We start from the raw sequence: 26,906 nt of genomic DNA on the forward strand, positions 1-26,906 counted from the left end.
TCAGCTCTCCATCCCCTTTTTTCTGACAGTTTAGGAAGCTCTATAAATGATAAATTCTGAACTTTGAAAGGCTGTAGAGAAGAAAAAGACTGCAGATAAACAGGTACACCGTAGTAGGAGGATTTATTTAATCTTTGTGTATCACCTGAGACCAGTCCATTCAATGGGTATATGTAAGGGTTTAACCTTTTAAGTTTAACCACTTTACCACTTTAAAAACTCTGTGGGCAATGAGCAAATGCTCTCTTTTCTGCATAAGGAATGGTTCATTCACTTTGCATGCACTATTTGGGTGCAGGGCCAGGTAACACTTTGCCATTTAAAGTGTGAAAAGATCTCTCTGGCTTTCTTGCTCACAGATCTACTCAAGTACTCGTATGGGCCCTGTAACCTTTTGAGGGAAACCCAAGAGACCGTATATGCATATTTAGTATGCGGTTCTTTCATTTAAATAGCACTTTTGGATGTACCTTGGGGAAAAACACACCTGGATGGTAACTCCCATAGATGTTGCTTAAGGTTTACCTACAGAGGTTCATAAATCAGTGTCAGTCACAGACACCATCTTGTCTCCATGGATGGTGTGTCAGCATCTAGCAATTCTTTTCTCAAGTCTTGTGACAGCTTCTCGGCATGAGACACCAATATCACAATACCATGGCAACAAGTAATCAGAGGTGGGTAGTGAAGGACTAATACTAAAGTGCATTATTGGGAGTCTTCTACAACCTTCTATTGTTTATAAGGTGCCTGGAAGCATGATGTGAAGACCTCTACAGAGGTAGTAGACCTTGCACAAATTCATAAACCCTGGAAAGAAATAGAAACAACAGTTGGACAATGATGGGTGGCTGCTATTATGGCTACAGTTATATTTTTAGCTAAACGTGAGCTTTAATCTCTGGGTAACATCTCAAAAAATTACACAAAATACAATGTTGCTCAACACTTGCCTTAGTGTTATGAGTACAGACAAAGTGGTGATCGGTTCCTAAACAGGAAAATTATGGGTGCTAGTTATGGTTGAGATTTATTTCTTTCTGTTTAAAATGTTGTGATACTCTCAGATAAAAGAAGGTTCTCCTGGCTTTCTCTCCTCTCCTCTAGCGCAAAGGAGGGTTCTGATTGGCCAACGCCGTCCATGTGATGGTGCCAACCAATTAGAATGCCTCCTATCTGTACACACTGAGAGGTATGAATAGGCGATTAAGCCAAGGGGATTTGAAATCCCCGGACCAGTGAAGCGGTAACCCGGTGTCTCACAGTGGGGGATCGCGGGACTCCGGTCTAGCGGGACCGAGGGGAATGAGGAGGGGGTCCAGTGTAAGTACACCTTTTTCTGTAAAGGTGAACTTACACTTTAACCGACTAAAAATCTGTAATGTGAGCATAAGCCAGTATTTTTCATCCTTTTTTTAAGTCAAGGCACCCATTAAAATTATGCACGGTTCTGAGGCACCCTATTCTAAAATGTAAAAAACTAAACTAATATTTTTGCATATCGCAGCAGCATCCACACACCTGGGCCACCAAGCATTCGTTTTTTTTGCTCCATCTTTGCAAATTGGTACTGACTAGTATTCTAGCATTTCTGTTCTCCCTCAGTTTCTCTCCTCTCTGCTAATTTGAGAGACAAACAAGGATACTATGCAGGCACCTGATCAATCCATAACTGGTCCTTCACTCCCGAGTTTGTAATGCTGCACATTAAAAACCTGTGGCCACAGCACCGTAGTTGAAAAAGATTCACCTAAGCAACAACTTTAAAAAAAATAAGCAAGTAAAACAACTGCTTCTAGTATTGTGGAGTATCCGACTTCTAATTATACCTGAACACACTCCTATGTTATCTTTATTTTATTAATTGCAGTTGATTTATTAACATAAAAAGCATACAATATTGTACTGAACAACATACATGTTAATTCCTTTTTTATATGTCCTTATGTAAGATTTAAAGCACACATAGTTATACAGCACTTCATAAAAAAGTGCCCCCATGTGACTGATAGCTAACAGCCGCACCATGTTTGGGAATATTTAACGCCCTATTACCATGCACAGCCATGTACTTCATTCACTAAAAGGATTAACATAGATGACAGCTGTGTTAACCTCTATACTAATTGCACAGGATATAACTTTCCTCATCTAGATCTGTGTGTTCCTGTGTAAGGTGACCTTAAATAGAGGGATTAGCTGTGATACATCAATTTTCTGAAATGCTCTTTAGCAGGGAAATCTATATGTATTAAACAGGTTAATTATATTATACACTAGATGGCTGCATTTACATTTCGGAGTGATGAGATACTTATTCTCAATTACATAAAGTAAGAAGACATTGAAATAGAATTGATTTTAAATCAAATATCTGTTTGCTAAATAAATAAAGACTGAGACTATAGTACAAGTGCACATTCTATTTTAAAGGAAACCAATACTGATAGAAATAGGGGGCTGTGACTGCTGACTTCTCCTCCTGCACATGCTAGTATCCTGGTTGTTATAATGCTCAGCTGGTTTTAATTCTTGTCCACAAGTATGCACAATGGGGATTCTGACTTGTAGCAACCTACGTTTTTTTTTAAATCAAGGTTTCCCTTATAGCTGGACTCCGGGAATTTGAGAACATATTACCTTGCAGCGGTTCCCTGCACTGGAAGGCTTCAATGCTTGTTTAGTCCAGAGGTGTTGGGGTAAGGTATACTATTTACCCCCTTCCTTGGTGAAGCAGGCCCCAGCGCTGTTCTTTTCTACCTATCAATGGGTGGTACCTTGGCCTCATCACGTACAATGCAGGGTTATTAACCCTGCATTGTACATTGAGGAGGAGAGCATTTGACCATGGCATAAGTGTCTTAATATTTATAAAGTTAAAGTGTTTTTTTTTTTTTTCTGTTTTGCATAGAGTGGATTAGGAGTCCTCTTAGGTTTTATTGCTGTCTGTCCTGATGTAAGGCCCCTTTCACACAAGGCGGACTCTGCTTTCACGGAACCCGCCTCGGTCCGCCGGCTCAGCGGGAGATCTCTCCGTTGATCTCCGCTGAGCCGGCGGATGACAGGTCCCTCTCTGCTCACTGAGCGGGGAGGGGCTTGTCAAGAGCCGCTGCTGCCTCTGGAGAGATCGGACGAAAATGGACAGCAACCCAAAGTTTGGGTTGACTTTGGAACAAGAATGTAGAGGAAATCTTCCATTGAGGACACTAGTTCTGGTGACACGTCCCTCACTTTAGAGGGGTTTCCTCTCACTTCTGGTTTTTACTATGGGACAGGAAGTGAAGGGAAATCTCTCCAATGAAGCACAGATGGCAAATAAAAAAAATCTGATAGGGGTTAAAACCTTCCCTTATCCAAAAAAAAAAATTGCCCTTAGTGACACTTCAAATCGGGGCAATGTTGGATGGTCACATGGATTAAGGGAGCCTGCTGGAACCAGGAATATAACACTTTATCCCTATATCACTAGGTTCAACAAACATTTCAGACTTGCAGTGTGTGGTGAGGTGCCCACTGCAAGGGTAGATTTTTGAGTTCAGCTTTAGGCCCCTTTCACACGAGAGGTCCGATTGGATCTGCCTGTTTGTTTTTCAGGTGGACCCAATCGGACCCTCCATTCTCCTCTATGGGCAGACTTGTGTCGTTTACATCCGGCTACTTCTGGGTCCAATACGATCCTACAAAAAAAAGGAAGTTGGTCCATTCCCCTCCAACTAGCTGGATTGGATCAAAGGGCAGTTGAGTGTAAACAGACAGCTGATCCGTTTACATCCGGGTGCCCATAGAGAAGAGCTGGCTGTGTCTGTATTCACTCTGTATAAGAGGAGCAGATAAGGACCTGTCATCTGGCCGCTCCACTCAGCTCAGCAGGGGATCAGCGGTTGGATCCCCTGCTGAGAAAAAAATGATCCACTCAGCTCAGCAGGGGATCAGCGGTTGGATCCCCTGCTGAGAAAAAAATGATCCGGTTCATGTGAAAGAGGCTATAAAGGGTTGGTCCACCCGAAAATTTAAGTTTTATGTAAATGTTGGAACTCTTACCAGAACTTTTTTTTTGGCCTAGATATAATAGGGAAATTTTAAAATCCCCATCCAATTTTTATTATCATGTATGGCCAGAAGGTGCTCATTTAAAAAAAAAAGAAATGTTTGGAGTTTGGGAATTTAATGTGGTTGCTTCAAATTTGAATTTTCAGGAGATATAAATTACTCATCAGCAATCACCTTGGGGGCAGGAAGGGCAGTATTTTCAGCCAGCCAGGTTCTAGTTGTTTGTAGAGTCCTGTTAGACAAGTTGTAAGAGCATGCTTGCTAGAATGGGGAACACCAGGATGACATCACTAATAGGCTGCTAATAACTGTTCAATCAGAATTCAGGGTGGGTCTCAAGCTCTATTTTAGTGTGCAGGGAGGTCCAGGAGCTCTCTGCAACATTTGGTGCCTGCAACACTGTTCTCCAGCATGGTGATGTCCCTGGTGCCTCCAGTAAGTAGGCAGAAGCTGGTACTGAAGTAAGTAATGTATTTATTTATTGTTAAATCTTTAGTATTGCCAACCCTTTTTGCCAATTTGTATTTGAGAACGTTAGGTAAAGTGCATCTTCCATTTTCATTATGCGCCTAATGCTCTTTTACTGGAATTTTACTTAAAATGCACATAGTACTTAGCGTGGGTCTACCACTAACTCTATTGATGTATGTCTGGACGAAGACCGTGACTTTTGCTGGACACTACAAACCCGTATATCAAGCCGATTTTTACTTTTATGTAAACACACTTATTTTTATGGTTTTCTTTCCCCGGTTTTATTTTTGGCATAGATGTTAATGCAAATGATGGCAATCATAAACAGGATACATTAACTTTTCATTTAATTGCCCAGTGTCATAGATGACATACAGCACAGGAAACTTTCAGTCAATTAATAGTGAATTTCTGTTATCAGGAACCTGAGCTAAAACCGGAAAGTATCGATTTCCTACAGCAAACGGAAGATTTACAGGGATAATATTTTTCTAATAGATACACTGTAATAAAAATTACATTTAATGTGTAAATAGGAACCATGTGCAGTATACTTTTCATGAGAGAAAAGAGCGAATGCATAAAGAACCTTCACCAGCCTATGTATGACAATCATGCTATTTTTACCCAAAGATCATTGGCTCCAGTTCATCTGATGTCATAATGAGCATATTACTGCTCTGTTAGCTTAAGCTCTTAATTGTTTTCTGTACTTATAAATGCTAAATGTTTACCTAGAAATAACATTAGTGGAGACAGTTTAAAATTAAAGTTTAATATGCTTATATTTTGCCTTCCCTGGTTCTTCCTTTCCCCCCCAGCAACAGCTATAATCATTTTTAAACAAAACCTTCAGTTTCCATTACATACCCTATTTAAGGCCCAGTGACATCATCACTGACACTGAGTCTCTGTTCTCATCTATGCAAAGCAAGCAGCTCATGGATGATGGGAGGGGCAGGCAGGGTGTTTTACATAACTTCCTGAAAACAGCACTGCCTCAGAGCTCCTCCCAAGATCTCTCAGTCCTGATGAATGCAGTAGGCTGGCTCTTGGGAGGAGTTATGCAAATATGAAAATGTTTTGATGGGTGGATGTCAGTAGACATGTTTAGTTTCGTTATTTACATAAATTTGTTTAGTTAAATTCGTTTAACCCGTTTAATTTCGTTTACAAATTTTTTTTTTGTTTTGTTTTATAAGTCGTTTTCAAATTAATTTTGAATAGTATTCGAATTCGAAAACTATTTTCGAATAGTTGTTATATTACTCTCCATGCCATTCCCTTATTTTCTATTCTATTTTATTCACTTTGGAAATTGGAAAACTATTTGAAAACTATTTGAAAATTATTTGAAAACTTTTCGAAGTTTTCAAATTCCAAAAGTTTTCAAATAGTTTTCCAATTTCCAAAGAGAATAAAATAGAATAGAAAAAAATGGAATGGAATAGAGAGTAAAATAACAGAAAATAAAAGAATAGAATAAAGAAAAGAATAAAAATAATAAAATAGAAAGAACATAACCATCTTCTAAAAGTCAAATAGAAAAGAATAGAATAGAAATTAATATAATAAAAAATAGAATATAATAGAAATTTTAATTTAAATAGAATAGAAAAGAATAGATTAGAATAGAAAAAAACAGAATAGTATAAAAAAAAACAACAGAATAGAATAGAAAGAATATAACCATCTTCCTATTCTATTCTAATCTTTTCTTTTCTATTCTATTCAAAACGAATTGATTCTATTTGAATTCTGAGAAATGGTTATGTTCTTTCTATACTATTCTCTTGTTTTTTAATCTATTCTTTTTTCTATTTGTTTATTCTATTCTTTTCTATTCTCTTATTTTATTTTCTATTCTATTCTATCCTATTCTAACCCATTTTATTGTTTTCTATTCTCTTATTTTCTATTCCTTTCTATTCAAATTCAAATTTATTCTATTCAAAATTTGAATTTCGGAAGATGGTTATATTCTAGAACTAGATGTGTACCTCAAAATGGGATTTTAAGGGCAATGCAGAAATTGGCAGTGTTGAATTATAGTTAAAAAGAAGTTTATTGATACAAAAACGAATAGGATATACATGAACATACACATTGATCTAGTTAAGAATAATTATAAAAACATCAGATATATGGAAACATATGATGCATCCTACTGCTAGTTACAAGTACCACCCCCGATAGGTGTGATGGCGTCCTGATAGCAGATTTCCAACGCGTTTCAACTTATTGTAGGGATAAAGTCTTCCTCAGGGAGGGACTGCATCACATTCTAAAATTTTAAGTAACAGCATGATTATTGGTATATACTTAAATATTTGTTTGTTACCTATATCTACAGAAATCGCATTACAACAGAAAAGTATTATATGCGACTTACATTTGCGACTACAGAAATCGCATTACAACAGAAAAGTATTATATGCGACTTACATTTGCGACTACAGAAATCGCATTACAACAGAAAAGTATTATATGCGACTTACATTTGCGACTACAGAAATCGCATTACAACAGAAAAGTATTATATGCGACTTACATTTGCATTTAACTGTGAAAAATCGCTTTCCCAGTGCTGGCAGGGGTCCTAACACGTGATTGTCAATGCTGCTCAAATATCCTCTACGGGATGGCCTGGTATATTGTGAAGAAACCAGTATTTGGCAGTCGTGATAATTAAACAACTGAAAAACATGAAGGTATAAGGGAAATGCTAAGAAATTGAACATCAAAGAGGTCAAAGAATGGAAATAATGGTGATTCGTAGGGGAAATAAGGTTCCCCAGGGCCATCATAGAGTAAAAGAGATCAAATACCTTAAATTGATTGTGTCAGGTGTATTGTTCCAAGTGGCAGGGAGCTCCGGTCCTGGAGTACCTCTCTGTAACAAAGCCAGTTGTGGAATGCTGCCTGTGGCCATCCCTGGCGTCCTAATATATGGGGTGTGGGCGTGGCTAAGTGATGGGCGTAGCCCTATTCTAGGTAGAGTCTCACATTCATTGGTGGTGCAGTGGAGGGGGTGCGACTTCAATTGGCTGCTGTCACTGTTTAGAGGAAGCACCTTTGTACAATGTATTGAGGGGAAGCGTCCACAAGCTTCCCTGTTATCTAGGTAGCAGACGCTTGGACCTCCTCCTTCCTTTTCTCCTCCCCGTGACGTGAAGCCTATTGCTTACACGTAGCCCATGTAATATGGGCACGGGGTGAGGCGGGGAGAGAGGTGCGTCTGGTTGCCGGGGCAATGTGCATATGACGTTGGGGTCACATGGCCCCGACGTCAGTTCCTAAAAGAGGGAGGGGCGCCGTGTGACTCCACAGCGCTATTGAGCAGTCTTATTCATGTTAAACCGGGCATCGGGGCATAGTAGCCCCGCTGTCTGACAAAAAAGTATCAGACTATGCACAGCGGTGTATGGGGTACTGTTCTATGCTGATGTCATAGATGTCACCAAGATATACAGTGACAAGTATGACAAAAAGTAGCAGGTCTATACTCCCTCATTTAGAGATGGAAAAAGGAAGGAAGAAAAATTGTATAAAAGAATTGCAAAGAATTGATTGAAATGGGGATAGTACTGATGAAATATGAAATATATATAATAAGAGAATGTGAAGGGGGATTTTTATTCTTAAATATGCCCAAACCTCTTTATGATGATTGTACTGTCATTGAGCGAATGGCAGAACATCAAAATTAGGGCTTATAACCACCGACACAGTAGGAAATCCCGGGGCATCAAAATAAGATCTGACGCCTTCGGGGTATTCGGGCCATGATGTTGCGTCATGGCCCCCCCCTGTGCCGGGTAGGGATAGTGGGCAGAATGGCAACGGTATCATTGGCCCTTTGTTTCAGCACTGAGAGGCGGATTCATATGGCACAGTCGCATGAAAAATGCATCTGCAGAAATAACAGCAATTAACATAATACTGTATACAAAATAGTTACACAAAAGAGATTACAGTAATTACAGTAAATAAGTTTAATTAGAAAAACTCTCCTATATAGTTTCTGACTGGGTAGGGTGTAGAGTCTTAGCAGTTTAAGACATATGATCATCAATGGGGAGATAATGGGCCTATGGTGTTGTGGAGGAAGCCCTCTGTTTCTCCGCAAGGGGTACTGGAATAGAACTCCAGTTCTAGAAAAGCAGAGGTGCAAGGGAACAAAGAAGGTGAGAAAAAAATTATGTTAATCCGTTTTCCCCGAGCTGAAGCCCTCCAAGAAGGGTCTGAAACTTTCGGTTTCATTTAGGCCTGGGGGGGTAGTGGCCCTAAGGTACCTTATCCAGCGCATTTCACGCTGGAGGAGGACCTTGTTCCAGTCTCCCCCTCTGAGTGGCAAATGAATCCTATCAAGGACTGTGAAGTTCACCGAGGGTAGTCGGTAATTGTGCAAGACGCAGGGTGTGGTATACCTCATGCAGTGCCAGTGTGGTGCCTTCTACGTGGGCAAAACAAGACAGGAATTTAGAAAACGTGTCGACAAACATATGCAAAGTATGCAAATCGGCAACTTGTATCTGCCTTTGGGAAGGCATGTTGCCAGATATCACAATTACCGACTACCCTCGGTGAACTTCACAGTCCTTGATAGGATTCATTTGCCACTCAGAGGGGGAGACTGGAACAAGGTCCTCCTCCAGCGTGAAATGCGCTGGATAAGGTACCTTAGGGCCACTACCCCCCCAGGCCTAAATGAAACCGAAAGTTTCAGACCCTTCTTGGAGGGCTTCAGCTCGGGGAAAACGGATTAACATAATTTTTTTCTCACCTTCTTTGTTCCCTTGCACCTCTGCTTTTCTAGAACTGGAGTTCTATTCCAGTACCCCTTGCGGAGAAACAGAGGGCTTCCTCCACAACACCATAGGCCCATTATCTCCCCATTGATGATCATATGTCTTAAACTGCTAAGACTCTACACCCTACCCAGTCAGAAACTATATAGGAGAGTTTTTCTAATTAAACTTATTTACTGTAATTACTGTAATCTCTTTTGTGTAACTATTTTGTATACAGTATTATGTTAATTGCTGTTATTTCTGCAGATGCATTTTTCATGCGACTGTGCCATATGAATCCGCCTCTCAGTGCTGAAACAAAGGGCCAATGATACCGTTGCCATTCTGCCCACTATCCCTACCCGGCACAGGGGGGGGCCATGACGCAACATCATGGCCCGAATACCCCGAAGGCGTCAGATCTTATTTTGATGCCCCGGGATTTCCTACTGTGTCGGTGGTTATAAGCCCTAATTTTGATGTTCTGCCATTCGCTCAATGACAGTACAATCATCATAAAGAGGTTTGGGCATATTTAAGAATAAAAATCCCCCTTCACATTCTCTTATTATATATATTTCATATTTCATCAGTACTATCCCCATTTCAATCAATTCTTTGCAATTCTTTTATACAATTTTTCTTCCTTCCTTTTTCCATCTCTAAATGAGGGAGTATAGACCTGCTACTTTTTGTCATACTTGTCACTGTATATCTTGGTGACATCTATGACATCAGCATAGAACAGTACCCCATACACCGCTGTGCATAGTCTGATACTTTTTTGTCAGACAGCGGGGCTACTATGCCCCGATGCCCGGTTTAACATGAATAAGACTGCTCAATAGCGCTGTGGAGTCACACGGCGCCCCTCCCTCTTTTAGGAACTGACGTCGGGGCCATGTGACCCCAACGTCATATGCACATTGCCCCGGCAACCAGACGCACCTCTCTCCCCGCCTCACCCCGTGCCCATATTACATGGGCTACGTGTAAGCAATAGGCTTCACGTCACGGGGAGGAGAAAAGGAAGGAGGAGGTCCAAGCGTCTGCTACCTAGATAACAGGGAAGCTTGTGGACGCTTCCCCTCAATACATTGTACAAAGGTGCTTCCTCTAAACAGTGACAGCAGCCAATTGAAGTCGCACCCCCTCCACTGCACCACCAATGAATGTGAGACTCTACCTAGAATAGGGCTACGCCCATCACTTAGCCACGCCCACACCCCATATATTAGGACGCCAGGGATGGCCACAGGCAGCATTCCACAACTGGCTTTGTTACAGAGAGGTACTCCAGGACCGGAGCTCCCTGCCACTTGGAACAATACACCTGACACAATCAATTTAAGGTATTTGATCTCTTTTACTCTATGATGGCCCTGGGGAACCTTATTTCCCCTACGAATCACCATTATTTCCATTCTTTGACCTCTTTGATGTTCAATTTCTTAGCATTTCCCTTATACCTTCATGTTTTTCAGTTGTTTAATTATCACGACTGCCAAATACTGGTTTCTTCACAATATACCAGGCCATCCCGTAGAGGATATTTGAGCAGCATTGACAATCACGTGTTAGGACCCCTGCCAGCACTGGGAAAGCGATTTTTCACAGTTAAATGCAAATGTAAGTCGCATATAATACTTTTCTGTTGTAATGCGATTTCTGTAGTCGCAAATGTAAGTCGCATATAATACTTTTCTGTTGTAATGCGATTTCTGTAGTCGCAAATGTAAGTCGCATATAATACTTTTCTGTTGTAATGCGATTTCTGTAGTCGCAAATGTAAGTCGCATATAATACTTTTCTGTTGTAATGCGATTTCTGTAGATATAGGTAACAAACAAATATTTAAGTATATACCAATAATCATGCTGTTACTTAAAATTTTAGAATGTGATGCAGTCCCTCCCTGAGGAAGACTTTATCCCTACAATAAGTTGAAACGCGTTGGAAATCTGCTATCAGGACGCCATCACACCTATCGGGGGTGGTACTTGTAACTAGCAGTAGGATGCATCATATGTTTCCATATATCTGATGTTTTTATAATTATTCTTAACTAGATCAATGTGTATGTTCATGTATATCCTATTCGTTTTTGTATCAATAAACTTCTTTTTAACTATAATTCAACACTGCCAATTTCTGCATTGCCCTTAAAATCCCATTTTGAGGTACACATCTAGTTCTAAAAATTACAAGGGATGTTGGCAATGACACGGCCAACCCTCTGAGTCATACATTTATGTAAACGATGGTTATATTCTTTCTATTCTATTCTAATCTATTCTTTTCTATTGTATTCTAATTTGAATTGATTCTATTTGAGTTTTGGGAAATGGTTACATTCTTTTGATTCTATTCTATTGTTTTTCTAATTCTATTCTATTCTATTCTAGTCTATTCTATTCTTTTTTTATTCTTTTCTTATATATTTGAATTTGAAATTGAAATTCGAATTTCAGATGATGGTTATATTCTTTTTATTTTATTTTTTTTATTTATTCTATTCATTTCTATTGTTCTTTTATTTTCTATTTTGTTCTGTTTTACTCTATTATATTCTATTCTTTTACTTTTTGTTATAATCTTTTCTATTCAATTCAATTCAATATATTTTCTTTTCTATTCCTTTATTTTCATTCTATTTCATTCTCTTTGAAAATTTGAAAACTATTCGAATTAAAAAACTATTCCAATCGATTCGAATGAAAATTCCGTCCAAATTTTTTTTCTTGTTATTTTGGATTCGTTGAAATTCTGTAGGAATACATCCGAATTTTTGAAAAACGAAAATGCAAAAATTCGTCCAAATTTCAATTCGGAACTAAATGAACTGCACATGTCTAGATGTCAGTCTAGGAGAGGGGGAATTCTTCGATAGTGCAGTCCACATACAAATGAAGCCTAGGTAAAACCCACATATGATGATGAGTTTCCATGAATAAAAAAGATTTGAAATCCAAAGAATGAAAGATCAAAGACAAGCTGGTAGAAGAGCTAGATGATGCTAGATGATCCTGGACGTCCTCCAGCCAAGAAATGAGACGTCTCTCTCTCTCTTTCACAGATTCTGTTGCATACTGTGAAAAGTTCACAGTGTGCAGTGCAGTAAGCATAAGAAGAGAAGCCTGTACAACTGTGCTTGACTGAAGGTAAGGCTGGAGCTTTAAAGGGTATTTAAACTGTAACATCCTCCTAAAGAGAAACTTCTGCTTTTCTGCTTTCTCCCCTCCTCCTCTTCAACTTTTGCATATTTTTTTGGGGGGGGGTGGGTACCTGATTTTGACAGATACCCGCTCCCACTTCTGCCCAAACCACCTCCATATCTCCAATCTTCTTTTTTTGCTGTTGTGATCCAACTTCCTGTTAGAGGGTGGCTACGTTCATTCTCCATGCTTCATTCTCTCTTGCTCGCTTCTGAGATGGACTAGGACAGGCGTATCCAACCCAATTTCATCTCAGGCCACATAAGCATTATGGGCACCCTCAAAGGGCCAGTTCTATCTGTAGCCCCCCACCATCAAAAGTCAAGAGCCCCCCAAACTCCCTTACATCACAGTGCACCCCCCTTACCGTGTGCTGCTGCCAAGAAGAAGCTGGGGGTTGAGCAATGAAAGCAGAGTGCGGGGGTCTGGAGGAGGGCCAGAGGAGGGCTGGAGTCAGATGCTGGAGTCTGCTGAATGCTGAGAGCAGGGGAGGTGGAGATAAAGGGTTTCTGCGGCTGCACAGAGAGGTGCAGGATCTGTAGGAGGAGTTCTGTCCTCCTCTCTGCTGCTGACTGCAGAGACCAAATGGGGGCAAAGATGAGGAAGGATTTATAGTGTGCATAGAATAGTACACATGACCTGCACGGCTCATGCCAAACAAACAAAAAGTGAGAGAGAAAAGGAAACGTTCAGGAGCTCACGGAGGACATTACAAGGAGGCAGAAAAACACAATAAGCAATGAATTACTGAAATATAGATTACAGGGCCATTAAATAGTGGATGTGTATGGCTTATTTTTGGAGAATAAGGATTATCTAATGTCATATAGAGAACAATATCATTTAGTGTCATATTAACCCCTGATATACGTCGGCAGAAGGGCACATACAGGCATATTAACGTACCTGTGCGTTGCCCTTTAAGAAGCGTTGCCCTTTAAGAAGCGCACACGCCGCCACGAGCAACGCGAGTGTGATCGCGTGTCCCACGGACTCTATGTCCACGGGCGGGGATACCCACAATCGTCTCACGAAGAGGAAGAACGGGGAAATGCTGATGTAAACAAGCATTTCCCCGTTCTGCCTAGTGACACTGACACTGATCACCGCTCTCTGTAATCGGGAGCGGTGATCAGTGTCATGTCACACATAGCCCATCCCCCTCACAGTTAGAATCACTCCCTAGGACACACTTAACCCCTACAGCGCCCCCTAGTGGTTAACCCCTTCACTGCCAGTCACATTTACACAGTAATCAATGCATTTTTATTTGACTGATTGTTGTATAAATGTGAATGGCGCCAAAAGTGTTCGATCTGTTCGCCATAATATTGCAGTCATGATAAAAATCACTAAACGCCGCCAATACTAGTAAAAAAAATATATTAATGAAAATGCCATAAAACTATCCCTTATTTTGTAGACGCTATAACTTTTGCGCAAACCAATCAATAAATGCTTATTGCAATTTTTTTTACCAAAAACATGTAGAAGAATACGTATCGGCCTAAACTGAGGAAAAAAAATGTTTTTTCATATATTTTTTGTGGCTATTTATTATAGCAAAAAGTAAAAAATAATGCATTTTTTTTCAATTTTATCGCATTTTTTTGTTTATATTGCAAAAAATAAAAACCGCAGAGGTGATCAATAACCACCAAAAGAAATCTCTATTTGTGGGGAAAAAAGGACGTCAATTTTGTTTGTCAGTTAAAGCGATGCAGTGCCGAATCGCAAAAAGTGCTCTGGTCTTTGGCCAGCCAAATGGTCCGGGGCTGAAGTGGTCAATAAAACCTATGTGCACTTCGGAAATATCTGTAATTTTTATTTGTATTTCCTGATATTTTTTTATTTTATTGATTTTTTTTTATTTTATTTATTTATTGATTTTTTTTATGGTTTAACTAGATGGACTTGTGTCTTTTTTGAACCTGACTAACTATGTAACTGACATAGAAAAGTGGAGTTTCACTTTAAAAGCATTATGCACTTTATTGAAAATCGTTCCTTTAAATCCCCTTTTTTTTTTTCTTTTAGTGAAACTATGCCACTAAAATAGACGTTCTGTTGTTGGGACTTTTCTTTAACGACAGCAGGAACAAAACTTGGACACCTGGTCCTTGTGTTTATTTTCCAGATCTAAGATCTGGAACGTAACACCTGGACCTGTCTTGTGTGTGTATTATTCCCTTGCCATACTTCACTTATTGATTTTTGAGTTGGATCGCAAAGCTGGAATTTGTTTGTGTGTTTTTCCAGTACAAGGCCTGGGCTGTTTGGTCGGTGTGGATGCCTTCCAGCTATAAATTCAGCACAGGACAGACCTGTTCACAGATATTGAACATGATGTAACAAAGAGCAGATTATGAGTGTTTTGTGAAATAAAATCCACGATCTGGAATCAAGGCGTCCAGAACAGAAAGCGTACACGACATACAGGGTAGGAACAAAGCTTACTTGTCTATACATTAGATGAGGGCTGGCTAGGGGGCAATTGTCCGGCAACTATGTCCCTTGGCTAGGTTACATCTAATAGGATTTATGAAAGCATTTTGCAATAAATAAAACGTAGCACTACCCCCAAAGGAGCCACTGTAAGTTTGCCAATTCTTTCCCAAGAATAGTGCAGAGGCAGCCAGACACAAAGCAACAGTTCACTCATTCTGGCTTAGCAATCAGTATAGGTGGGTAACCTTTTAGGATTTTGAATAACTGGGATGGGGTCACACAGTCCCTAGAACCCTGAGCTCAGGTCAGTACTCACAATGTCACAGGATCACCAGATGTCTCCTTCCAGTATCCACCGGACACTCTTCACTGGTTAAAGCTCACAATGCCACAGCACAGCCAGACCCTTTCTAACCTCCACCAGGCACTCTTCAGTGAGCTCCCCAGACCAGCTCCTTAGGTGAAATCCTTCAATTAGCTTCAATTAGCTCCAGAAAATGCTCTTATAAGTAGACCCCCTAGCTATGCCACAGCTGGGACCTTGATGAACATGCAGCAAACTCCAGCAGTCTGCTCAGAGGGGCAGAGCCCCTCAGGCTAGGAACTCCTCCAATAGAACAAGAACTTGGCTGCTCCAAGCCTCAGACTATTTATGTAATCTTCAGCCAAATACTAGGTGCACCTCCCCAAGGATTGGCTGAAGTCCTATTAATATTCGGACCGCTGTTTGACTTTCTAGCTCACTATGTTCTAGAAATGTCTAGAATGCAAGGGGATAATCAAACCTGCAGCCTCCATCAGCACAAGAACTGGGCTGCTCAAAGCATCCGACTATTTATGTGATCTTCATCCACCTACTGGGTGCACCCCCCCCCAGGGATTGGCTGAAATCCCATAAATATTCAGACTGCTTATTTGACTTTTTAGCTTACTATGGTCTAGAAATGTCTAGAATGCAGGGGGGGAATAATCAAACCTGCAGCCTGTGAACCACAGAACAGCCCAAATCAATCAGCAGCTGCTCTACTGATTACAGAGGAGCCAAAAAGCACTATTTGCCTAACATTCTAGCAACCTAACTAGAAGGGTGGTACAGTTAGAAGCAAGTATTGTAGTTTTATGGCTTATTTTAGGCACTTTCAGGAGCTGATTTAGTCACTTACTGGGTATGCAGCTTCCTTATCTTTTAATCCTTGTTGTTCCAGTTTAGGCTGGTGTGCATCAATAGAAACATACGGCCCAGGAGCCTAGAATGACAAGGCACTCCTCTGCCCCTCCCTCCTCCTCCATGCCTTCTCAGAGCTAACAGACTGACTCCAGACTGCACTATTTATTGTTAATTATTTCCTGTGAAGACCAGAAGTTCAGAGAAGGAGACAGTAGCATTGAAAGCTGTAAAGGTGGAAAGTTGCAAGTGCTTGGGTAAGAATTTTAACAAATAGTTTACTGTGGAATTATTATTATATTGTGCTCAATATAAGTTTAATATTACATTAACCCCTTGCCGACTGCCCAACGTACATTTACTGCGGGGAGGCGGCTCCCGTGTGCAGAGTCACGTACAAGTAAGTGATTCTGCCCTTCCGGGTCTGAAGTACGCATGCGCGACACCGGCGACCCGCTCCTGCTGTGATTGGACACAGCAGAAGCCAATTAGCAGACCTGCCGATTCTTCATGATGTAAACAAGGCAGATCGACATTCTGTTAGTAGGGAAGATAGAGATCCTGTGTTTCTGTTAAGCAGGAACACGGATCTCTGGTTTACCACAGTTAAAGCACCCCCCACACAGTTAGCAAGCATTCCCTAGGGATACATTTAACATTTTGATTGCCCCTGATATTAACCCCTTCCCTGCCAGTGTCATTAGTACATTGACAGTGCATATTTTTTAGCACTATTCACTGTATTAGTGTCATTGGTCCCCAAAAAAGTTTCAAAAGTGTCACTTAGTGTCCAATTTATCCATTGCAATGTTGCAGTCCCACTAAAAGGTGCTGATCGCCACTATTACAAGTAAAAATAAATAAATAAAAATTCCATTAAAAAATCCCATGGTTTGTAGATGCTATAACTTTTACGCAAACCAATTAATATACGCTTATTAGGATTTTTTACCAGAAATATGTAGCAGAATACATATTGGCCTAAACTGATGAAGAAATTTGATTTTTTACATTTTTTATTTGGTGTGTTGTATAGCAGAAAGTAGAAAGTATTGTTTTTTTTTTTTCAAAATTGTCTGTAATTTTTTTGGTTATAGCGCAAAAAGTAAAAACCACAGAGGTGATCAAATACCACCAAAAGAAAGCTCAGCTCTATTTGTTGGAAAAAAGGTAATCAATTCTATTTGGGTACAGCGTGCGCGACCGCGCAATTGTTAGATAAAGTAACGTAGTGCCATATCGTAAAAAAATTGGCCTGGTCATGAAGGGGGGGGGGGGTAAATCTTCTGGAGCTGAAGAGGCTAGACCTGTTTTACTTTTAGTTTTGGATAGAGCATAAAAAGCATTCTTGCTTTTTTATGCCCCATTGAGGTGATTTCCCTTCATTTTTTTCAACAGGAAGTGAAAGGAAATCTCCACTAAGCGTTGGGAGATGGTGTCCCCATTGAAAGATTTTCCCTCTTTTTCTGTATTGGCGACATCTGATACATATGATCATTTTCTGTCCCAATGACAATGGTAACCAGGATAAATACAGTGGGTGAATCTCACCAGTAGGGACACAGACAGACTGTGAGAACCTTCCACACATTATATAGCTATACTTTGTGTCTAAGTTACATGAGTCTCAGTTACATGTATTCTGGATTTAAAAAGGGGGCAGTGAGAACCATATGGACTCTGGGGTTGCCATAAATGGAACTGCATAAAAAGGTATGCCAGGACGTTCTGCCGCACAAAAAGCCATGATGAAACATAAATATATTACTACTTGGTAGCTTGATAACCAAGATCTGATACGTCTAGCACTGGAGCACTACTTTTTTGTTTTATTATGCAGAATAGATATCTTCCATGAGGATGGAGTAAATGATCATTTAAGAGAGTGTCTAATGTCTGATGTCACCTGCATCTTCTGGGGCCCCTCATGCCATTGAACCCTATAGACATTTAGACATCACGCTGCCCTATGCATATCTACACATACCTAAATGATTATGTGTTTTTGTACAAGCGCCATCCCTTGCATCATGTGAATATTTTAAAAAGACTACATTTAGAAGGAGTTATTGGAGATGGTTTACAGTATACTTTATATGAAGGACTGCTTTTCAACTGTACAGACCACCAAACAAGGCAGAAAAAAGACACTTCTTGAAGATTATTCTGACTATTCTCCACCTCCGTTAGGGTCCTTTCACACTGGGGCAGTTTGCAGGAGCCATTGCGCTAATAATAGCGCCTGCAAACCGACCCGAAAGTGCCGCTGCTTTGATTCCAGTGTGAAAGCCCTCGCGCTAGCAGGACGGGAAAAAAAGTCCTGCTAGAAGCATCTTCGGAGTGGTGAAGGAGCGGAGTGTATACCGCTCCTTTACCGCTCCTGCCCATTGAAATCAATGGGACGGCGCGGCTATACCGTCGGCAAAGCGCCTCTGCAGAGGCGCTTTACGGTGGTTTTTAACCCTTTCTCGGCCGTTAGCGGGGGTAAAACCGCCACGCTAGTGGCCGAATAACGACGGTAAAGCGCCGCTTACAGTAGCGGCGCTTTACCGCCGACGCCGCCCCCGCCCCAGTGTGAAAGGGCCCTTAGTGAATTTAGCCATGAATGCCCAGGGCTGGATCAACAGGGAAACAAAATGAGGAAAAGGGACACAAACTGCAAAAAAAAAAGAAAACGGATTCTAGTCTTCCTCTACCCTACCAAAAAAAGTATTGTATTGCTCTCTATGTAGCTAGACATACACTATTACTATTTTTTGTTCAGCCAGTGCATGGATGGAGGAATCCCCCCTACATTGTATTCTGACAGCGACACCCACTGTTGTCAGAATAAATTGATCAGTGGTTGTGGCCAATTGGTTGCAGCTGCTGATCAAGAAAACATTTCCAGTATATCCCTTCTACTGAAGTCGATCAAACAATCAACTTTTGTCAAATGGGGACTGCCAGACACTGTTTGAAATTTGGCTGGTTCTGCAGGGAATTTCTATCAGTGTATACTCAGCTTTACACTTTAAGAGGTTAATGTATAAATGCGTTCACACACGATTCTTATTACTTTTACCCAGGATTCACACTTTTGACCCAATTAGAAAAATGTGGGAATTCTGAGTGAAAGTTGTGTGAAAACATATATAAATAGACCCCCAATTGTCTGCCTTATATAAGCGTTTGTCTTAACGTCCCATATATCAAAACTTTTGTATAAAGCAGATGAGGGTTAAAAATCTCTGTAACTTTGTTATTTATTTTTTGCCATCTTTGTCTCATTAGGGCAATTTTTCTTCACTTCCTGTCCTACAGATTCAACAGGAAGTGAGGGGAAATCTTTTTAATGTGAGGGAAATCCCCTCTTACACAGTTGTAATGGCAGAGTGAGTGATTCTCCCTAACAGGAACAAAGATAGAAAAAAAAAAAACTGATAGTGATTCTATCTCCTCATTACTCAAATCTAAAAAAGAACTTTAGTTAAACCTAAAAGCATAATTAAACAAAATAACAAAACAAAATAAATGTACTTTAATTTTCACTATGACACGGATAATAAGTACAAGGACTGTGTAGCTGGCTGTGCAGAACACAAGGAGCCAATCAAATTACAGCCGTATGCCCTTACCACAGTAACAGAAGTATATACTGTATATACTAGAGCCAATTTTGTCAAGACAAGTGAATTCTTTGGGTTGTCCTCATCCAATATAATACATTGTTATATAAAGTCTTTCTCACCCTGGTTGTGTACGCTGCCTCCGGGTCATCCTCCAGAACACGGGACAATCCAAAGTCGGACACTTTGCAGACCAGGTTACTGTTGATAAGTATATTGCGTGCTGCCAAGTCACGATGGACGTAACCCATATCCGAGAGATATTTCATGCCAGATGCAATGCCGCGAAGCATACCCACCAGCTGGATGACTGTAAATTGAGCATCATGTTTCTGCAAAGAATGTCAAGTACACGACTCAGATACTAATTGGCCATTAAATTATTGTTGAGTACTGGATAGAAATTATCGATGACATTCCTGGGTATGATTACCACATATGTTTGTTGATTTACTAGGATAATTATACTTAATTTACTAGATGCTGAGCAGTATATTATTTTAGGATCTGTTAGGGAAAAAAAATTGGCAGCATGTACAATACCGGCTGTTGTAATATTATTAGTATCAGCAATACCCTGCACATATACACTGCAATATTCCATCAGTGTAGCTGTAACAGTGAGATTGCTCACAAACATAGTTACTTACAGTAGTTAAGTTGAAATAAATACATTGAAAACCTCTATCCTAGCACAATGGCATAATTTTTTTGTGTGATGCTGTGGTTGGATATTAGAGCTGACTTACATTGGTGCATTCCATTTAATAAACATGGTTTATGCTGTGGGTTAACATGCATTGTGTTATGGTAGCCTATTGATTTAAATGATAAAAATACAGAAAGGAACATCAGACAAAATCAGATGAAGAAGTCCATTGCTATTCAGCATCTGCTGTTACAATGTTCCTCTATGAGGAGAGTTCAATACTGGTTCTAATGTAGATCTATGAAGTCACTGTTTTCTTTTGGAGTCCATCCAAGTTTTATCCTGTGTTGAGCCCTAATGAAGAAGGAGTGGTATTGCCCCTGAAACGCATTGGCTATTTTTATATGACTTTTTTTTAACAATAACCAAAATGATCTTGGACTCTGGTCTGGCACTCGTTTTTGCATTTCTACGGTTTGGGTGTTCATTGAGCTTGTTTGAGGTTTTCCTTTATCAGACTACACAAGCAAGTCTAAAAGTTTCCAGCACCTCTTTGAGTATGTTGTTCTGGAGTCCATTCATTTAAAGGGACTGCCTAAAGCCAGCCATACACATACGGAGATTTTCTTCGTTCAGCCTGCGGGCCTAACAAAATTTCTGTATCCTTGCTGAACAGCATGAATGGATGCATTTCCCCTGTTGGCCATTGCATTCTGGCAGCTGACTCTGGTGACTACCAGAATACCTGAACAGATTGAATCTGATTGAATGCAGCTGCTGATTGGTCAACAACTTTTCATCTGGCACAAATAGGGCATCCGCAGCCCAAATTTTGGTTGATTTAGCATGAATCAAAACACATTTGTATAGCCTATCTCCTACTCTGGCCACCTTTAGGCGATCCCTGATAACTTGTCTCTTCAGAGGAGCCTGTCCCGCCCCCAAGTAACAACTGAACTCTTCCATCAGCTCATCCCCCACAGTTATTACCTTTTGTATCACTTGCCCCACCCTATTAGTTTGTAAGCTCTTATGAGCAGGGCACCTCTTAACCCTTTTGCATTTTATTGTATTGTAATGCCTGGTAAGAGTCTTTTTTTTTGTTCAGCCCAGCGGGATGGAAAAACAAAACTGAGGAGCTCGGTAGGTGCTGAGCTATTGTGTTCTGACACAATCCGAGCCTCCTCCGCCAGAACACACCAGTCAGCGCTGGCAGCCATTGGCTGCCAGCGCTGGTCAGATGCCGATCCGGCCAGGGGGTAGACCTCCATAAGTTTGTCATGAAACATTAACTATTAGCTTCTTTTCACATGGGCCCCATCTGGTAATTCAGCAGGGGATCCATGCACTGATCTGCTGATGAATCAGAGCAGAATAGAACCCGATCCTTAGTCAGATGCTGGTTGTTAGTTCAGCGATCTCCCCGCTGAGCTATTGTGCTCTGACAGGGGAATTGCCCCCCTGCCAGAACACACCGGTCAGCACTTGCAGCCATTGGCTTCCAGTATGGGTCAAATGACGACTGGATGCTGATTTCCCATCATACCTGTTTGACAAAAGCTGGCCATTTGTTTGGATTCTGTCGGACAGCCTGGTATGCACACAGGCCGATATGTGCCCCGTATGTACCAGGCTTAATTGTACTGGTAACTGCTCAGCCCAGACTTATAGCTATGCATAACCACTAGTGCTTAGGTCAATTGCTCCCAACGCTTTCTTATCCATTAGACTTTCTGTGGAGTAACAAACATCTATAGTGTTGAGTTTACTATTTCTGTTATTGGTGGCTAATTGGGCGAATAGTGAATCTAGATGTCAACAGTGTGTTGACTGGCCGACTATGGGCCGACACCACTGATGTTTCCTAGTACTCACTCTGACCTGATCGTTACCATTTGTTTGATCATTTGAATTGAATTGTGTTGGTATGCATGCATGTGGATTTGGCTGTGAACCTGGGTGTGTTCTTAAAATGACAACGTTGTCAATTGTATTACCTTGTGTATAGCCTACTATATTTTTCAATTTTTGATACCCAATAAAGTTTACGGTATATTTAAAGGAGAGACCACTGTTTGCCCCATCCTCTTCTCCCCTTCTTGAACTCATTCTGGGCTCCTTCCAAATTGTTTTGTTTGATATTGTTTGTGTGTTCAGGAGTTGTGGGGGGGGGGGGGGGGGCACCACCATATATACTGGTGAGTCGGTACTACTTGCCATTGCTGGCCATTGCTATTATTCAACCAGCTTTTTGATCCTGCTGTACTTTCTTTTAACTATTGAGTTGATTGTACTGTCTCCCTTTAGAATGTAAAACACTGCACAAACTGTTGGCACTGTATAAATCTGGTATATTAATAATAATAATAATATAGACACTGGGTCAATTATCTTTCTGAGGTATTTTTATTGGATGGGAGTTTCATAGGACTCAAAAAAGGTTATATGTTCTTGATCATCTGTCATTGTAATTCTGTTTACAAAAGCATATTTAATGTTACACTACCCCCCCCCCCTCCATTCATGTATTAAACATGTAAATCTGGATCATTTTATTTTACCCTCTTTTCTTCTGTATCCCATACCCCAATCTTTATTGAAACTCTCAATAAAAACAGATTGAGTAAAAAAAAAAAAAAAAAAAAAAAAGAAACCCAAAACACATGGTAGATATTTACCATGCATCGCAGTGCAATGCAGGGGTGTCAAAAAGGTGTGTTGGGGTACCATTCAAAATAAACAGCACTACAGGACACCAACATGAATCATGTGCATTGCCACCCATGTTACCACAACTCCACAGTGTGAATTCAGTCCTAGAGAAGAATAAGAGGCTGGGCAGTTCAAAGCAATGATATTCTGTCTGATGTATACATGCTAGGAGCACATATAATATGATGTAGCCATAACTTACTCGCAAAAAAGTGTCCAGAGAGCCGTTTTCCATGTATTCTGTCACAATCATCACCGGTTTGCCTGAAACATTTTTAAAAATGAAAATTATTTGCACATCAAATGCATTTTATTTTTTGCTGCCGTTGTAAGAACTATAAATACATTTGTATCTGCATTTCACTATGTGTCGTTGATGTTCTGCTGTCTGCGATGGCACAATTTTGCTCTTCCTATTTGTTCCTGTGAATGGGTAAAATGAAATGAAATGAAATGAATGTAAATATATTAGAGCATATGTAACAAATACTTTTTTTAAGCATCGCATGTGATACTTTTTTAAAATTTGCCCTAAAGCCCATCTCACGTGAGCGGTCTAATCAGGTCAGCCTGTCAGTTTTTCAGGGGGATCTGATCAGAAGTGATAGTCTGATAGTCATGTTAGTCTATTGGCAAGCAAAAGTAAATGGATGTGCATCTGTTCACACACAATTACCTCTAAGTCCTTCCAAGTCCAAAAAATGGAAAAGATCTGTAACCTTTTTTTTTTTTTTCTGTCCCAAATATAATGGATTGGATGCAAGTCTGTTTACATCCGGCTGCCCATAGATCTAATAATGGTCCAGAAAGCTCAGTTTTTTAAATGGAGATAAACACTGAACAGACACAAATGCCATAAAAATGACAACGGTCTCATTCTGCCCTGATTCATCAGCAGATCTGTTCATGGATTTCCTGCTGAATGACTAGATGGTGCCCATATGAAAAGGACCCAATAGTTAATTTTTCATCACAAACTTATGGAGGTCTACCACCTTCTTTTAGGTCAAAGCAGTACTGATCCACAGAGGTTTAGCAAAATGTTAAATTATATGAAAAGCAACCCATTTTTTGGGGTTTAAATTTAGCATGTGTCATTTATTTACTTTTAGGATAGTCTTACACTTGCGGGTTGGGGTGGTAGGGGTATAAAGATATGCAGTTGAGCCATGATTGACCGCCCACCCAACAGCTCCTTCATAGTAATTGTGATTGTAAATGCTCAATTTTTTTATTATTAAAATAACAATCATGCCATACTTACCTGCTCTGTGGTTTTGCACAGAGCAGCCCCAATCCTCCTCTTCTTGGTTCCCCCCGTCGGCTCTCCTGGCTCCCCCCAACTGAGTGCCCCATAGCAATTCGCTTGCTATGGGGACACTCATATATGCTCACTCCCACCCTGCGCTCTGTGTGTCTATTGACACACAGAGCACAGCTCGGCCCCACCTTCCACTCCCTCCTCACTGGCTGTGATTGACAGCAGCAGAAGCAATGGCTCCCACTGCTGTCTGAGCAATGAGGAGAGAGAGAGCCGAGAGAGCATCTGCACTTGGGTTTAGAGCTGGATTGAGATCATGCTCAGATATGTATAAGGGTGGCCTAGGAACAGCTGCATGCAGAAGGTTGTTTACCTTAATTCAGAGAATACATTAAGGTAAAAGCCTTCTGCCTTTAGAATTACTTCAAGCAAAAGCAGCAGATGGGAAATTTACAAATGGCACATCATGCTGTGGTAAAAATGGATTCCCCTTTCGAGTTCGACTGGCAGTGCTGCCCGCTGACTTCAACCCATTCAATTGTATGGGGCCATGCCATAAATACCCTGCAACCATGTGCAAAGTTTTTAGAGTTAAAACAGGCGGTGAGGAGGTGACATAATGCCTCCTCAATGTCTGTCAAACATTCTTTTAAAAGCAGTCCACTATGGATTGCTTTTCAGAGGACAAAGCTAATGTAAAGGACCCCTTAGCTGTCATGAGAGGAGGCCTTCCATTTAGAAACTAGAAATTCCAAAATTTTGGAATTCCCATCCCTTTCAGTCTCAGTGACAATGGTCACCAGGACAAAGAGAGAGTGATTAATAAAACGAGAAATTTATTAAGAATGGGACTTTAGAGGTACTTCATATTCAAGACAAAGCAATTGAGCAATATAAAAATATAAATCATTTATTCAAATAACACAGAAAATGATAAAAATATGACTACAGTTATATTCATGGTCCAGGGTATGCACACCTATCCCAACCCTAACCCAATGAAAGAACTGGAGTCACATATGTGTGGTTCCTACGTCCTAAAGTTTCGACATGTTTCGCCGGAATGGCTTCATCAGGAACAGGATGGAGGCATTCAATTAATAAAAGTTAAAAGGAGCAAATTATGCATAACCTTAGGTGTATAAAGAAAGAACAAAACAAAAATTAATTAATACATCACAATACAAAAAGAAAGTTTTTTAACACAGTATAACACTGCACATGCATGGTTCATATTAGTTCATCAAGAAAGAGAGTACCCCCACCCCACCCTCCCACCCCCGAAAAAATAAAAAAAAAACACCCCCCCCCCAAACCAGAGACCAACATCCCTACCTAAGTAATAGGTCCTGGAGTGAGCACAGCTGGGAGGAATCAGGGCAGCCAAAAAGACAGATTTCCGAATAGGAAAGAAAATTTTGGAAATCTGGCTTTTTGATCCCCTGCTATCCCCATGTATCTTCCCAGTATTGCTGTCTGAGAAAGACTGGAATAGCTCAAGAGTTAGTCACTTTGAGGTGAGAAGTTTATTGCTTTATGTACTTTGAAATTGTGGGGTGGGGCTTGTAGACTTTCTTGCAATATAGTGTCTGATAGGTGTTTATTTGTCTTGTTAGATTTGGTAGATGGCGCCAAGTTATTCATATACAGTGAACACACCAACGCCTTTATTGGCTGTCCTGTCCGTATGAGTTCTGGGCATGAACATCACTATATTTACAGAGCTATGGGAGTGTGGTGAGTACAGTTCATTTATAATTTGTTTATGAACTGGTGCTCCCTTCACCCCTAAAATGATTCATTTTTACCCTGATGTATAATTCATTGCAGACACTGCTGCATCTTTATCTGCTTGACCAAATTGAAAACCACATCCCTCCCTACGGGAAGTCTGACACTTTAGGGACAGGTTTGGGGTCTAGGCAGTGGGGCTGTCCTGATTCTGTGCTCACTCCAGGACCTATTACTAAGGTATGGGGGTTGGGCTCTGTTTTGGAGGGGTGTTTATTTTATTTTTTTCGGGGGTGTGAGGGTGGGGTGGGGGTACTCTCTTTCTTGATGAACTAATATGAACCATGCATGTACAGTGTTATACTGTGTTAAAAAACTTTCTTTTTGTATTGTGATGTATTAATTAATTTTTGTTTTGTTCTTTCTTTATACACCTAAGGTTACGCACAATTTTCTCCTTTTAACTTTTATTAATTGAATGCCTCTGTCCTGTTCCTGATGAAGCCGTCCCGGCGAAACATGTCAAAACTTTAGGACATAGGAACCACACATATGTAGCTCCAGTTCTCTCATTAGGTCAGGGTTGGGATAGGTGTGCATATCCAGGATCATGAATGTAACTGTAGTTATATTTTTATCATTTTCTGTGTTTTTTGAATAAATGATTTATATTTTTATATTACTCAATTGCTTTGTCTTGAATATGAAGTACCTCTAAAGTTCCATTCTTAATAAATTTCTCGCTTACAAATTTTAGGGATGTTGGTACGTTTGCATATTATGTTTTTCTTTTGGTGCTG

The 26,906-nt window shown here is 40.3% G+C and overlaps 1 protein-coding gene and 2 long non-coding RNA genes across 6 annotated transcripts in view; 1 reads left to right on the plus strand and 2 right to left on the minus strand.

Annotated features, from left to right (window-relative positions):
* Window positions 1-26,906, minus strand: part of EPHA3 (EPH receptor A3) — a 573,384-nt gene that overhangs the window by 41,745 nt on the left and 504,733 nt on the right. For all 4 annotated transcript variants that reach the window (XM_073617000.1, XM_073617002.1, XM_073616999.1 and 1 more), the window contains exons 12-13: window positions 23,317-23,378; window positions 19,876-20,085 (exon numbers count right to left, since the gene is read on the minus strand). In XM_073617000.1, the coding sequence (XP_073473101.1) occupies window positions 19,876-20,085; window positions 23,317-23,378 (272 nt within the window). The remainder of the gene's footprint in view (window positions 1-19,875; window positions 20,086-23,316; window positions 23,379-26,906) is intronic.
* Window positions 6,221-8,501, minus strand: LOC141129164 (uncharacterized). The gene is made up of 3 exons (XR_012241776.1): window positions 7,353-8,501; window positions 7,076-7,220; window positions 6,221-6,808 (listed from the first exon to the last, which is right to left on the minus strand). It is a non-coding gene; the product is annotated as an uncharacterized lncRNA (long non-coding RNA).
* LOC141129165 (uncharacterized) lies at window positions 9,521-11,568 on the plus strand. The gene is made up of 3 exons (XR_012241777.1): window positions 9,521-10,669; window positions 10,802-10,946; window positions 11,214-11,568. It is a non-coding gene; the product is annotated as an uncharacterized lncRNA (long non-coding RNA).

This window comes from Aquarana catesbeiana, linkage group LG02 (genome assembly GCF_042186555.1).
Source record: "Aquarana catesbeiana isolate 2022-GZ linkage group LG02, ASM4218655v1, whole genome shotgun sequence".
Lineage (NCBI taxonomy): Eukaryota > Metazoa > Chordata > Amphibia > Anura > Ranidae > Aquarana > Aquarana catesbeiana.